The sequence below is a fragment of the Vombatus ursinus genome, unplaced genomic scaffold (genome assembly GCF_900497805.2).
Source record: "Vombatus ursinus unplaced genomic scaffold, bare-nosed wombat genome assembly UNPS02014817.1, whole genome shotgun sequence".
Lineage (NCBI taxonomy): Eukaryota > Metazoa > Chordata > Mammalia > Diprotodontia > Vombatidae > Vombatus > Vombatus ursinus.
This window is the reverse complement of record NW_020954595.1, coordinates 12,229,792-12,245,465: the sequence shown is the minus strand read 5'-3', so window position 1 is coordinate 12,245,465 and position 15,674 is coordinate 12,229,792. Positions and strand designations below refer to the sequence as shown.

The following is a 15,674-nucleotide window of genomic DNA, read 5'->3' as shown; positions in this document are numbered from 1 at the left end:
TGACTGCATATAAGTGACTGGAAATTTTTGTAAAGAGTTAGCAAACCCTTGAAAAAACACAAAATCAAAAATGGAGAAGTTAGGAAGAGGGATGGGTTGGTGGTGGGGAAGACAATGAGAAGGCTACAGGACACATCCATGTCTACTAAGCAATTAGTAACGTGGGGCAAAAGCACAGGACATGAGTCTAGAGGTGGTTATGTAGAGCTGGTACAAAGCAATGATAAATGAACCCCTGAGAGGTACCACCTCACACCTATCAATGACTGGCTAATATGACAGAAAAAGGAAAACGGCCAATGTTGGAGGGGATGTGGAACAACTGGAACACTAAAGCACTGTTGGTGGAGTTGTGAACTGATCCAACCATTCTGTAGAGCAATCTGGAACTATGCCCAAAGGGGTATAAAACCACGCATACCCTTTGACCAAGAAATACCACTACTAGGTCTCTATCCCAAAGAGATCAAGGAAGAGGAAAAAGACCTATCTATGTACAAAAACATTTATAGCAGCTTTTTTTGTGGTGGCAAAGAATTAGAAACTGAGGGGATGCCCATCCATTGGGGAATGGCTGATGGTGTATGATTTTGATGGAATATTATTGTGCTAGATGAGAAGGATGGTTTCAGAAAAACCTGGCAAGATTTATATGAACTGATGCAAAGTGAAGTGAGCAGAACCAGGGAACACTGTATATAGTAACAGCAACACTGTATGATGATCAATTGTGAATGACTTAGCTATACTCAGTAATACCATGACTCCAGACAATTCCAAAGGACTCATGATGAAAAATCCTATCCATCTCCAGAGAAAGAACCAATGGAATCTGAATGCAGATTGAAGCATACTTTTTTACTTTCTTTATTTTTCTCGGGGTTTTTTGGTCTGCATTTTCTTTTGCAATATGGCTAATATGGAAATGTTTTGCATGACTGCACATGTATAATCTATATCAAAATGCTTGCCTTCTCAAGGAGAGAAGAGGGGTAAGGAGGGAATTTGGAACTCAAAAACTATAAAAAATGAATGTCAAAAATTGTTTTACATGTAACTGAGAAAAAATAAAAACATTCTTTAAAAAAAACCCACCAGAAACCTACTGTATTTGTGAGTAGAGGACTCCACGATAGTGAGACCTTCTCAGGAGTCCAGAGCCCTAACATGGATTGTCATCAGCAAGTTAAGGAAGGAAAGAATCAGGGAACATCCAGCTGCCACTGGTGCACTCAAGTCACGAGGCCCACACGAATTACAACCTCACATCCTGAGGAAACTGGCAAATGGGGCCGATTGCCAAACCCTCATCAATAATACGTGAAAAGTGGTGGAAAACTGGCCGGACGCCACAACACTGGAGAGGGGGAAATTCCTGATTTTCAAAAAAGGAAGAGGACAAGAGTCTGCAGAAGAGGGGCCACTGAGCTTGACTCTGACCTTTGGAAACAATCTGGGACGATCGTTAACGAGATGGTTGTGAAGGTCGAGAAGGAAAGCAGTGATCCCAAAGAGCCAGCGTCGGTTCGTCAAAAACAGGTCATGCCGGACTCCCTCCTTTCCTTTTCTGATATTACTAGACAAGTCCATCAGGCAAGCGGTCAACAAGCACTTATTAAGTACCTACTGTGTACCAGGTACTGTGCTAGCTGGAAGAGATAGAAAGAAAGGCAAAAACAGCCCCTACTCTCAAGAAGCTCACAGTCTGACGGGGGGGACAACAGCAAACAACTACAGTAATAAAATATCTGCGGGATAGATGGAGATCTATGAGGAGGGGAAAGGCTTTTGGGATAAATATGGAATTTTAAAGGAGATTTACAGGAAGGAGAACACACAGGACAGCCGGTGAGAATACAGAGTGGACAGGCGGAGTGCCTTGGGTGGCACAGTCAGGAGGCCTGGGTCACTGGATCACAGGGCACGGCGAGTAAGGCGTAAGAAGCCTGCAAAGGGAGGAAGGGCTCAGGTGACAAAGAACTCTGAAAGCCCAAGAGAAGATTTCTCTTTCATCCTGGAGGTAAAAAGGAGCCCCTGGAGTTTACTGATTAGTGACACGGTTGAGCCTGGGCTTTGGGAAGAACAATTGGACAGCTGAACGGAGGAAGGACTCAAGCACAGAGAAAGACCAATGAATGCCATCTGAGGTTCTTCATCTGGAGCGCTGTGTTCAGCCCTGGGCACCTCAGCTGAAAGACTCTGATAGGCCGGAGAGTATCCGGGGAGAGCCAGCAGGGCACCGAAGGGTCTGCAGTCCGTGCGCATGAGGACTGTTTGAAGGAAGCGAGAATCTTCAGCCTGGAGAAGACTGGGGGGCGGGGGGAAACACAGGACACAGGACTTGGTGCTAAAAAGGACCTTCCAGATCCTCTAATCTAACACCCACTGAGGTCCAGAGAGCTTCACTGAGCTACGCACCGGCAGAGCCAGGATTTCGAACCCAGGTTCTTTGCCTCGACATCCGGGCTTCTTTTTGCTGTGCCACACTGACCACAAGAGCACAGGAGGAGAGATCGTCAGCCTTGTTCTGTCCGGCACCGACCATGGAGGCTTGATGTCACAACCCAAGCTGTACAAAGAAGGAACGGCCTGCCTCGAGAGCAGCAGCTTTGCCCTCCCCGCTAGACTGGATGGCCGCGTGTGCCCCTTGTCGGAGAGCTTATCCTGGGGGGATCTCTTCTGTTCACAGGCGGGACTCTAGGAAGGAATTCTGGAGATCTCTTCCTACTCTCAGACGCTGTGATCTGCACACGTGGAACACAGCTCCAGGTCAGACAACGAGGGCCCTGCCCGAGTGGACGACGTCACTGTATAGTTAGCACTGAGCGCAGTGGACAAAGCACTGGATGTGTCCCAGAGGCCCAGTTCTGACCGAAGGCATGACTCAGAAGCCAGCAGACACAGGGAGTGGGGCTGAGCTTGGGGCTTCCCCCACAAACCACGCCAGCTCCAGCCAGGACAAAGAGGGACGGCCGGCAGGCAGCCCTACTCCAGCGCAACGGCCAACAGGCCGTGCTGCTGACCACTGCTAGGGAACGGGGTCCAGTTCACCAAGGAGCCTTTGGGGCTTTGATTGTATCTCAGTGAATCGGGATGAAAGGATCAATAGGAGAATGAGTTCTTTGGCTCAGGCTGCTATATGCTGAACCTATAAAAATGGGGTGGGGTGCAGAGTTCGAGACCTTGTTGGCAAGACCAGGAAAAAGCAGAACGCAGAGCCTGAGTTGGAGCCTGAGGCTGGGAGGGAGGGGGTGATGCAGATGACGGACAGGCCTGGGCAGACACAGAAGCCCATCCTCCCCTGCCCCCACCTGGAAACCATTCTCATCAGCCTCCACCAGAGGCACCCGGGAGCTTCCTCTACTCATGCCAAGAGGGTAGATACTCAATCTCAAGCTCCTGAAGCCAGGCTCCCAAATAAAGGAGGGAAGAGTTATTGGATAATACAGAATTCCTGAATCTAGACTTCCAGTGGGGTGAGAGGAAGAGGTGGGAAGAGGGGGACAAGGAGGGGGATGGGGGAGGAGGAGGAGGGAGAAGAGGGGAAGGTGGGGGATGGGGGAGGAGGAGGGGGATGGGAGGATGTGGAGGGGGATGAGGGGGAGGAGGGGGATGGGGGAGGGGGGGGGGGGGGGGGGGTGGGGGGGAGGGGGATGGGGGGAGGAGGGGGAAGAGGGGGAGGAGGGGGATGGAGGGAGGAGGAGGGGGATGGGGGGGAATCCCTTCTAGTGCCGGCCTCAGGGTTGCCTCTCCACATTTGAGAGTCCTGAGATCCAGCCTTCTAGAAAGAGAAAGGCACTTTGTTGGCAAGAATATGCTCCTACTGCTCGAAGGCTGGCAGGAGGCTGAAGCCAGAAAACAAAGCCAAACACGGCAAATGCTCTGATATTTTGAGAGGCCTCCCCCACCCCCGCCATGACTGAACCTGGTCTAGATAAGCCCAGAGCCTCCATGCTGGGCTCTCTCTTTGGTCCATGTTGCCATTCCTCAAGCTGCCTCTAGGAAATTTCTGAATACAGTCCCAACAGAGCACACGTCTGGTCTCCAAGATGTAGGGTGACACCCGGGTGCCAGGTCTACCACACCTCGGAAAGTGCAGAAAAAGCACAGGACTCACGCTAGGCCAGAATGATTGCCAGCTCTGATCTTGATCCTAAGCGCCTGACCCGTCTGCCTGGCTGCCTTCTGGACATCTCAGACCGGACATCCCTTTCACATGTGGTCCGTCCAGAACAGAATTCATTCCTGTTCTCTCCCCTCTCCAGAAGCTCCCTACTTGCCCCTCCTCCACGATACTTGCTTCTTGGCTCCGCCCAGGCAGGCTCCACCCAAGGAAGGCCTCCATGGCCTCCATCACCTGTCGCCAGGTTCTCTCCACTCCAATCCATCCTCCACTAAATAAACACCAGTGGCTCTCTTGCCAAAGCCCAAGCTTGACCATGTCACTAATCAGTAAAGTCCAATGGCTCCTTTTTACCTCCAGGATGAAAGAGAAATCTTCCCTTTGGCTTTTAAAATTCTTTATTCTGTCATATCGGAAACGCTGAATCTGGGGGGGGGGGGTGTCGAGGGTCAGCCTCTCTATTGTCCCAAAATGTCACCAGGCCGCTGGTATCAGGAGTTCCACCATCTTTGACCTTCCTCTTGACCAAAACCAGCCTGGGCTGTCTTCTGAGGAAAGAAGCTTCTTGCCACTAGAAATGCTCCCACACCAGGAGGATGAGCACTTACCAGGGACGTAGGAAAAGGAAGGAGTCCTACATTAGCTAAGCAGCTGAAGGGTTAGGTTATTTCTCAAATCCCATCTAACTTTAACATTTAAAAAAAAACTTCTGATAAAGGAGCACTGCAACCTGCCTGACTGCATGGCTTCCTCTTACGTACTTAAATCCTCTAAGAGGAGACTAAAAACTCTGCTTAGAGGAAGCTCTAGTAAAGATGACTACGTACTCGGCAAACACACACAACATGGTAAAAACCTTGGCCCAAACCTCAGACTTCAAGGCAGTCTGACCAGCCAGTGGCCTGGAACTGTGTCTGTTCCATTCCTTTCAGAGGAGAGAAGCCAACTTCGTGGCACTTATTACTGCTGATGGTGTCTTTATTGTGTGACAACAGGAACAGGCGGCCCAGTTCTGCTCTTCACTTTTTGAAAGGAGTTGTCAGGACACTCTGGCCTCCCTGCAAAATGCAGAAGTGAGTGCTTTCAGGGCACTTCTCAGAAATGGAAATCAGAGCGTCTAAACAATTATTTTCTTTCAGTTGTTGATTACAAAGCATTTGACTAGATGATTCAAAATCTGGCCTTTCAAGGTTTTCTTTCCTCAAACAAGATAAATCCCACTTATATGTGATGAGCACACAAGATCACAAGGTTCCTTGGCACTTGAAGAAAACCGCAAACAAGAAAACACCATTTATGGCTTTTCAGAGTGAAGAAGGAGTTCTTACATGAAGTGCAAACAGTAAATAGAACCCCACCTCATGAAGAGATGGAGGGGCTCTAGAGATGTTCCTGTCTGCGGAGAACACTGGTGATTTTATGAGGCTGCTTCTCTTTTAAGTAAGGCTTGTTCAGGATATCTGCATTGGCTCGAGAGAGATCATCCTGGCCAGCCATACAGAAATCACGAATAAATCTCCTCCAGATCACAGCGAGCCCCACTGACTTGCGCTCCCTAGATTCAGGAGCCCCAGGAGGAGGGGGTGGTTTGCATCCAGAAGATACCAACAGCCAAGGGCCATGATGGTCCCCAAAGCCTCCCAGAAGGCATGTTTCATTGTACATGTGGAGCCTATGTCAGACTGCACGCTGTCTTGGGGAGGGAGGCAGGGAACAAGGGGGCAGAAAATTTAAAACTCAAAAGCTTATGGAAGTAAATGTTGAAAACTAAAAATAAATAACTTAATTAAAAAAAAGACATGTTTCAGGTCCTCCGTCTCTTTAGACACAGCACCTCAAGCTTGTGAATGGCTGAAAGATTATCTGTTCATACAAGAGCTTAATCGCTTTACGAAAGGAGATCCTCCTAAGAGTTTGAAGCAATCTTACAGACCCCAAGTCACCCAAGATGACAGAGTTTCTTGGACTCCAAGCCATCCCCATCCCCTAACAGCCTCAGGTGTCTTTCCTTGGGTTTATTTACTGTGTTTCTTTGAACTAACAAAATCTAGTTGATGTGAAGAGTCTGGACTTAAACAATTAAAGCAATAAGAAATAAATTTAAAATTAAAATTCTCTCCTTACTCTATCTTGTGAGATACAGATGTTTCTAGCACTCCACACTAGTCCTCTATCTGCAGAATGTATTTACTGCTCTATCTGGATTCACGGAGGTCTGCTGCCACCTACCGGCCATTTTCGCATGCAAGTTCAAACTCTAAGCAGGCTTTACGTTGCTATATAAAGTCCCTCAGAACTCAAGGCAAGCGCCCACTTTGGGGGGTGTACGTCCCTCTAAAACACAGCTGCAGAGACAGACCGAGAGGCAATCGCCTGCTTTAATTATAACGACTTTTAACTAATTAACTCATCCCTGTCACGTACAAGTCTGGACACGAATGTTCTTTGGTTCTCCCTCTCCCTCTAAACAACAGTCTCCCTGACAATTCGAGCCGAGCCGCTGAGGGTAGCATTACCCTCCCCCCACAGTCCCCACAGCCACTCTCACCTTTGTCTGAACCCCTCTTTTCACCAACATCACTTTCTTAAAGCCCCCAAACCCGACCTCCCTTTCTCGTCCTTTAAAGACTGGTGGACCTGACTCCACTGTGCGGCTGGCCCTCTTCTGCCCCCTCCCCAGTCTTTGTTTCTGTCCTTTCTAAAACTGAAGCTGGTCAGCAAGCTCCTTCTGCCCCCACACTGTGCCCTGGCCCTCCTGGGCAGGCCTGTTGCCCTTCGTTTAGTCGGAATTTCATTCCAGAGATATCCTGCAATCATTCCTTCCAGACTCGCAGGCCAACAGAACCGACTTAACGCCTCCCTCTGAATCTTTGAAATATGAAATTTCCCCAGAAATCTGGGGAGCCGTCAGACTACGCCTGGCTTTCCTCTCTTTCTCTGTCATAAAGTCTGGGATGGAAAGGTTAGTTCCACCCCAGTAACCGCCCCCCCTTGTCATCAAGACTCGGACCCCGGCGAGAAGTTTCCTCGCTGACTCAATCACCTTGGCGGCTGTGTGGAGATGGGAAGGGAGAGCTTGGAGGCAGAGGCAGCAGGAAGAAAGCTGGTGCAGTGGCCAGGGAGAGGCAACGGGCCTAAACTAGAGTCACGTTTTAGGAGTGGCAAGAAGGGAATGTCCATGGAAGAGGCCACGGAACTAGGCCTGGAGAGATGGGGTGAGGCAGAAGGAAAAGTCAAGGATGACACTGGGAACCGAAAGAGTGGCGAAGCCTTCACAAGTCCGGGGCAAGTTCAGAAGAGCCCCCACTACTAACCCAACAGCCCACAGCAGGGAACATCCACGAAGCATCTGCTCTGTGCACCGTGGGCACAAAGAAAGGGCCGCCCTCCTGAGGCAAGCACCAACAGGGTAATCTGGGGAGGAAAGAAGCAGCTCCAGCACCGTGTCCCCTAGGAAGCAGCCCGAGACCACGGACCCAGCAGCCACCCAACAGATGCTCGTCATTGACTAAAATACAAATGAGGCCACCAAGCTTGTCTGGCCAATTAGCTCAACATAGGAAGACAAAACAAACTTTGGTTCTGCAGCCACAGACTGAATTCCTTGTGTTCCCACCAGGAGGGGAGATGGCGCATCCCTGGAGAAACGAGCAAGGGCGGGCCAGGAGCACCTTCGTCTGGAGGCTCCAACGAGTGACAACTGAGCACAAAAATCACAGAAGGTAAGAGGAGGCGAGAGGGAGCTCAGCACTGAACTGGGCCAACTCCCCAAGGAAGAGGATGTCCAGACCCCCCAGAGGCCATCTAAGAATGTGCCCAAAGACTCCGAGAACAGGAGCTGCCCCCTGGAGACAGCCCGTCCCACCATGCCAACACCTGCACCCCGGCAAACTCCTCTGGGGTTAGAGATGGGAAGTCTTTCACAGAGAAATGGCAGAGAAGGTTTTCAAGGCCAAACCAATGTTGCTGCCCCACCACCTGCCTACATTGATATATTGGAGCCTATGTACACAGCTTGTTAATTAAAAGGTCTGGGCGTGACAGTGACAGAGCTGTGAGGTTTCATTAATGGCTCTTTTCTCTAAGCCAGATCGCCCAACATCATCAACAATTACACACGGGAAAATATGAATTCCGCCAAACCTGGCCCAGGTACGCATGTCAGGGTAGTGAGGCACTGAGACCCCACCAGGGTCAGGGCTTGTAGGCAGGTACAGGGAATGGCTCTCAGAAAGCCCAGAATCTCTTAAGCTCCCTTAGAGTTCCTGCAGGCTGAGCCTGGCTAGCGGGTGTCCAGCCTCACCTGGGGTCCTCAGCTCCAGGCCAAAAATCTCCCGTCCTCAGTGGCCAATAGCGTCGCTGATGTGCATGGCGTCTCTCCCACAGCACCCCACTGGCCTGCTCACTGCCAGTCCTTGTCTTTGCTCTGGTTTACCTAACTCAGAGCTCGGTGCTCAGGAGAAGAGCCTGAAAATTAACTAGGAGCTCTAGCTCATTCATTCAATTTTTCTGGGCTAAAAAGCCAAGTGCTCACATTGCTGAAGGGATTTAAAGTTTACCAGGCACTTTCCTCAAAACTGTGGGGTTGCTGTCATTACTCCCTTTTTAGAGTTGAAGAAACTGGGGCCTACAGTCGAAGACTCGTCCCTGGTCACCCAGTAAGTGCTGGGGCCTGGATTCCAACCCAGGTCCCCAGCAGGCTTTCCCCACCTCCAAGGCTCACTAGGAGAGCTCAAGCAGCTTCTACCAGACTGGATGGGCTTCCAGACCGGACGAGGTCAGTGCCAAGAGACTCTTGGCAGCAGCAAACACCTGGCCGCCACCACAAGGGGATGCCTCCTTTGGCCACAATGACAAAAGCCCTTCCTGAAAATCCTTTTAAAATGGAACCATGACTTTGCTGTCTTCATGTGGGCTTAAATGGCCTCCAATCAGCCCGGGGAGGGGGAATTTTCATCCGTGTAGGAGATCCATCAGCCTGATGCAGGCCAGCCCCAGGACCTCTGCTGGGAGTTAAAGCCCAAATCTCCTAGAGGATGGGGCTGGAGCAAACCTCAGAGATGGTCTGGCCGAGCACATGGCAGCCCGAGAGATGCCAACTGGCCTCAAGTCACACAGGTAATTAATGGAAGGTGGAGGAAAAGACTCTATGTCCTCTGTTCTCTAGAACATTTTCCAGTCTACGGTGCCAAGCAATTTCTCCCAGTAAATCTCTGAGATGGTGAGAAAATCATCCTTTTATCCCCTTTTACCAGTGAGGCTTCAGAAGCAGTTCTACTTTTCTGTAAAAGGTTTTCATTTCTGCCATTGGTATTTTGTGTAGATTTAAGAACGTGTCCAGTCAGTGGTGTTCTCAAAGGCTGTTTTGGAATCTTGGCCTTATTTCCCATCTTCACGGCAGTTTTTGGTTTATGTTCATATGAAGCCAATATTAGCTTTGTTTTCCCATCCAATAATTCTGTTTCAAGCTGTATTTTCTTATCATGTGCCTTTCTCCTCAAAGGGAAATTTCAGTTAACTGAAAATTTGGGTCAGCTGAGTTCTGGTTATCTGAAGTCTTAGGGTACCCAGACTAATAAGGAACCTAGACAAATAAATCGTGTCAGCTAAACAGAGTACTTAGAGCAAGTGACTCACAGCTAAATTAATGATGTACCCATGCTTAAGGCACGGTAAATCTGTCCTTCCTCCACTTAATCTAGGAAGGGGGAACTAATATGGAAAGAAAGACAGTACAATCACAACAACCTACCACGTCATTATTTATTATCGACCTCGCCTTCCGAAGAGGAGGAGCAGGCAGCCCTCCACCCCCCTATTAGCAGGGGAAGCTCTCCCACCGGAGTGTGTCTCCCCCAGCAGCACTGGGGCCCCTGGTCTAGCTGACCTCTGGCCCCTCTCCCCCGTAAAGATAACATATGAAAATGCTGTTTAATCAGTGGCTCCTTCCTTTATAGTGAATAAAGCTAAAAAGTCCTTTTTTAAAAGCACATTTTGAAAGGGAGACTGGGTGAAGGCAGCCCGAATGGACTAAGCAGCTCATAAGGGGGGGCTTTGAGAAGAAGGCTGGGATGGCGACGCCACCACAGGGAGCAAAGGGGACAGAAAGGGAATTCGAGACACACCGAGCCAACCTGCCGGGGCTTTCCATTTCCACTAAGCTTCGGCTAGGTCTCCGGGGAAGGCAGCTGCCATGGGTCCAGACATGAATTCCCTGGTAAAAGGAACGGTCCCAAGGGGGTTTGTTACATAAGAAGGCAGTTGGGTCACTTGGGTACAGACTCACGTGTCTCCTCTGGTTTATTCAAGGCCCTCTTTAGAAAGGAGCTGCAGCTCACCAAAGGCTTACCTGTTGGCCAACGACTGAGGATTCCATTTGAAAGCCTTTTCCTGTCTTCCCTGAGAAGGCTGTGAACTTCCACAGGGAAAGAGCAAGCTCCCATCTGGCCCAGTCTTCTCGGCGGTATCGCTCACTGTGGCCTTGCCTTCCGGGAAGTCTTTCAGTCTGTTTTTGTCCAAGCGCATCTTGCTGAGAGGGTCAGAAGCGCTGGACGGGTTCTTCCGCTTCTCGGAGTCCAGACTGCTGTGACTGCCCAGGGACTTTTTGAAGGAAGAGGCATTCTTAGCCGCCGAGGCGTCAGACAGAACGTGGCCAGTAAGGGATAGCTCTAAGGATTCGGGAGGGTCTTGGTCTCTGCTCTGCGCTGCGTTCAGTCCTGACAACCGTCTCAGGAAACGTTTTCTGAGGGGATCCTGAGAAAGTTACCAACAAAAAGCAGTCAGTGTTTTCAGTCAGATCCCTTCACAACAACAGAGTTTTAGCAGAACCGAAATCTTTTCTTTTCATTGCTGCTGGGCAAGGGGAGGCGCCTCCATAGGAACTGGCTCAAACCATCGTCCAATGCCGCAGAGTACAACGTCTAACGGGTTCCACTTTGCTTGAAAATCGTACATAACCAAAACTTCCTGCAGTAACCTGAGGCTAATCACTGACAGAGAAGCCATTAAAAACAATCACCGACGGCCGGCATTTCTGAATCACTGCCTAATCAATCTGGAAGTATTTATCCAGTACCTACTACATGCCAGGCACTATACAAGACACTGAAGATACAAAGACAGATAATCTTTAGGCTTTTTAACAGGGGTGGGGGGTGTTGGCAGAACTCAGTGGGTGCTATTTTGGCCAGCCGGGTCAGGGCCAAGGCTAAGACCGCGGCTCAGGGCCTCTATATTCAGGTGGTGGACCTCACCTCTCCACCTCTCCATTGTTGCCTGGAGTTTCAGGAAAAGGGGCTGGACTGTCATTCCAAATATTAGGGGCATGCTACTGAAAGACAGATGAGTGGATGATGGATCCTCTGAGCTTTGGGCTGGGAGTCTGAGAGAGAAGGGTTTTGATCCCCCCTCACATGCCTCCGGGGGGAGCACCCTGTTGCTTTCCTCTTCTCAGAGTGCCCCTGGGTTCTCTCAAAGTGGGCTGAGAAACATCCCCTGAAGACTTCCCCCCTTCCCCAGGTTCCCTAGCTGTCCATCTAGAGTCTACTCCATCCCTACTTGGCATGCTATTACCAATAGTCATTTTTATGTCTCTCTCTGAGCTAGGAGGGGCCTTAGAGACTGGCTAGTTTACACACACACCCATTATACAGATGGGGAAACTGAGGCCCAGAGAGAGACTTTCCTACTGTTACACAGTGAGTTAGTGGTAAAGCCAAGATTAGAACCCAAATCTCATCTCTGCCAGGCTGCCTCAGTTCTTCTGTATTAGAGACTAACACCAGGGAAATCCTACATAGCCGTGAACATGAACCCTATGACTCGTCCTATTTCCAAAGGCACATTCTATGACCCAGCTACTGAGCACCTTGCTCCATCAAGAAGAGCACCAAAGAACAGCGCCCCTCCCAAACACATCCACAGGGGGACAGACCACTGGAGCTGGGAAGGCCTCTAGAAGTCATCTGGTAAAACCTTCTCATTTCTACAGAAGGAGCTGAGGCTCAGAGAGGGAGCATGGCTGGTGAGACAGCCTCACAAGAGCCGGGATGCTGGCTCAGGGCCTCTGACTCCGCCATGGCACACCCAAACCTCCACCTGCTGCGCCACAATCAAAAATGACCTTTGGAAATGACAACCGTTCAGGAACCGTAAGGCACAGCAGAGACACACACCTCAACCAGAAGCTGTAATGTTCTTGAACGGTGGCTGTTTTTCTTGCCTTCCCAATGGGTGAGGAAGGGGAAGGAGAGAGGCTGGAGTCAGGCCTTGTTTAATGGCAGGCCAGCCTTTGTCTGAGAACATGCGGTGACTCGCCAGGCAGCTCACTCCACCTGAGGAGAGCCCCACTTGTTGGGGTTTTTCCTTATGTCTTGCCTACCACTGCCCCTGCAGATTCTCTCTGCTGCCCCAGACTCTGTCCTCTGGGGCCAAGCAGAACATGAGGGCCCTTCAAAAGCATGAAGAGGGCACTCACAACCCTGCCAATTCTCCTCCTCTCTCAGTGACCCATTCCCTGATCTTGAGACCCGGCCCCATCCTGGCCACTCTCCAGCTTTCTCACCATCTTTCGTAAAACGGGATGCCCAGAACTGAGCACAAGACAGCCCTCCCAGCGCTGGACACTGAGCTCCTCTTTGTGTGGCCACCATGCTGCCCTCTCAGGGCCTACTGAGCCTATGGGCAATGGAAACCCCCTAGCTTTTTAAAGCAAACTGTTGTCCAGCCATTCCTTCCCCACATCTTTGCACTCTGAAGTTGTTTTGTTGAACCAAAGTGAGAGGCTTTTTATCTATCCTTCCTAAGTTTCCTGTTCTTGGGCTTGGCCCCAAACTCCGGGCCCACAGAGGTCGCTCTGGGCTCCCACTCTCTCACCCACCACACCCAAACAAGGATGATTAAACAGCACAGAGCCAAGCTGAGATCCCGGCCTCTGGCCCGGGGTCACGGTGAGTCATTAATGCCTACTCCGTGGAGCCAGTCACTCAGCCTCGTCTGCGCTGACCCACTCACGCCCTAGTGTGGCATGCGTCCCTTTCTCTTTTCCACAAGAAGAGTATGAGAAATGCCAGCCAATATTTTGCTACGATGCAGGCAGTCTGTACCTACAAGAGTCTCTTTGATCTCCCATTGTAGGAACCCCGTCTAAATGGGAAATGAAGCCGGTCAGGAAAGACCTGTCCCGGACGACACCGTGCAAACACGTCTCCATCACCACGTCCTTTTTCAGATGTGGACTCACTCCACCTGGAACCCAGCACTCCAGAATTAAAGCCAAGAACACGGCGTCTACAGACTCTACTCCGCTTTTCTGACAATCAGGACGCCTGCCTTCCTCCAGGACCAGCTGATCTTCTCAATGAGAGGCCTGGCACCTTTATCTGCCAGTCCCAGAGATACGATTCGCCAAGGTGAGGGACGTGAACTGTCGCCCACTGTCCAGGACAAACAGCACTTACAACTCAGCCAGCGTCTCTGCCTCTTGGCCATTTTGAGCTCTGTCCTTTCCAGACCAACGGTGTCGTTAGCAGAGAAAACAGACGCAAAGTATCATCACCCGAGCAGCGAGGAATTCTCACCATTCTCAGCATGCTCACCATGACTACCGACCTCCCATCCTCCTATCACGTGGATAGCTTTAAAAACCCTGCGCGTCAGGGCTTGTGTCCTGCCCGAGCCACACCAAGCTCTTCGCCTCTGCCTCTGTTTCCACTGTCTCGGCCATGAGATGCCCCTCCCGGGACATGACGGAAGTGACGTCAGAGGCCCTTTGGCTCCTTGTCTCTTAGTGAGGGGTGACAAGGGGGGGACAAAGGTATGCACAAGGACGCGGCACCAGAACAATTAACCCCCCACAAAGTATTCATCAATCTCATTTTTTTTTCCATCGCTCCCTCATCCCACCACAATCAACTAGAAAAAAAAAGCTATAACCTTGAACCCTTGACCTCTCGCTTGCATGGTGGGGACTTAGCCTGGTTGTGGGATTACTACGAGGCTGTCATTCTGCATGGTTAAGTTAAACTGCCAAGATGTGCAGCGCTTATCCCATGGTTGTCTGCAGGCTGAGTCTCTCTGCAAGAGACCGGCCTCTCCCTAGACACACTGGTCCTCTGCCTGGTGCCCCTGCCTCTTCTGCTATCTGCCAGGACCTCCCCTCCCATGCCTGCCATGCATTCTCCCAGTCTGTAACCTCAGAGGTGGGATACCAATCAGACAGAGCCAAGACACCCAAAGCCCTACAAACACCTGCCATCTTCAGCATGCCTGAGCGGCCCTGACACAAAGCCCGATGACAGAGGGGAGGTGTGAGCGTGAGGAAACACGCGCCAAGTGCCGGCAGCCTCCATCACAGACTCCCTGAGGAACTGCGTGCCCTTCACTGCTTTGCCCTGCCCTGCCCTGAGCTGGGGCTGGGGTGCTGCCCGAGTTCTCAAGATATCAGGTGAGGACCAAGTTTGGGAAATGGGATCTCACCTCCCTCAAGCCACAAAGTCTTCCCCCAACTACACCCCAGAGAAGGCTCACTGCTTGGCACTGACCGGCTCAACTGATTCTTCCACAAAGCTCCTGGAAGTCCCAGAAATAAACTCAATAATTAGCGCTGGTTATTCTTCAGGACAGGCCTGAAGCTACATCTACAAAGATCAACCAGAGCTGGAGGGGGCGAAGGACCTGAATCCGACCCCACCTCGGTCACTAAGGCATGACCTTGGGGGCATCACAACCTCGCTCACAAAGCTGGCTTCCTGCCAGCTTTAAATCCACGATCACACAGTGAGTGCCAGTCAAAGCAAGATCGGACCCCTGGTCTTCCTGGCGCTGACCCCTCTAGCCACCAGCCATTCGGCTCTCGATTCAGCTGCGGAAGAGGCTGAGGCATCATTTCCCAAAGCACAGGAACTACGGACATGAAAAGCCTCGTGGTGTTGTCACCCCAGCGACTTTCACGGAAAACAGGATCCTCTCACTGGACATTTGATTCAGCACTGGAACCTGCACCTGACCTCTCAACCAGCTGCCGCGTGGTCCCGCAGGCCCTGACTGACATCTGCCCTAACAAGCAGATCATTTCTGCACAAGGCAAAGCCCCCCTAAGGCCTGAGGAACTAACTCTCTCTGATGACAAGTCAGAGTGAATGGATGGGATGTGCTGAGCTGCACAGAGGGAGAGAGTTTCCACACAAGGCATTCCCTACACAGGTCCAGACAAAAACAAAGTCATTAGTTTCTGAAAAGTCCCTGGAAATCAGAGACAAAATGGGACTGAATGATCACAGACTCCTCCTAAAGATAAGGAAACAGAGCCCCAGAGAAGCAGACCTTCTTTATGACCATGGGGAAAGTGGGTCTAGAACCCAGATGGGGAAAGGGCTGTCATCTTGCTCGGTTCCTCTGCCTCGGCCACAAGGAGGGTGGCCTCCTCTATCTCCTATCCTAGCCCATCGATGCAAAGTGGCCTAAGCAGCTGCCCAGGTACACAGGGGTCAAGCAGAGGACTGACTGGCAGGCAACTCAAGGCTACAGGGCCCATTTTTTGGCTTTTGTGAGC

The 15,674-nt window shown here is 50.8% G+C and overlaps 1 protein-coding gene across 4 annotated transcripts in view; it reads right to left on the bottom strand.

Moving 5' to 3' along the window:
• MINDY4 (MINDY lysine 48 deubiquitinase 4) overlaps positions 1-15,674 on the bottom strand; it is a 133,917-nt gene that overhangs the window by 95,290 nt on the left and 22,953 nt on the right. For all 4 annotated transcript variants that reach the window (XM_027835857.1, XM_027835859.1, XM_027835860.1 and 1 more), the window contains exon 5: positions 10,473-10,876. In XM_027835857.1, the coding sequence (XP_027691658.1) occupies positions 10,473-10,876 (404 nt within the window). The remainder of the gene's footprint in view (positions 1-10,472; positions 10,877-15,674) is intronic.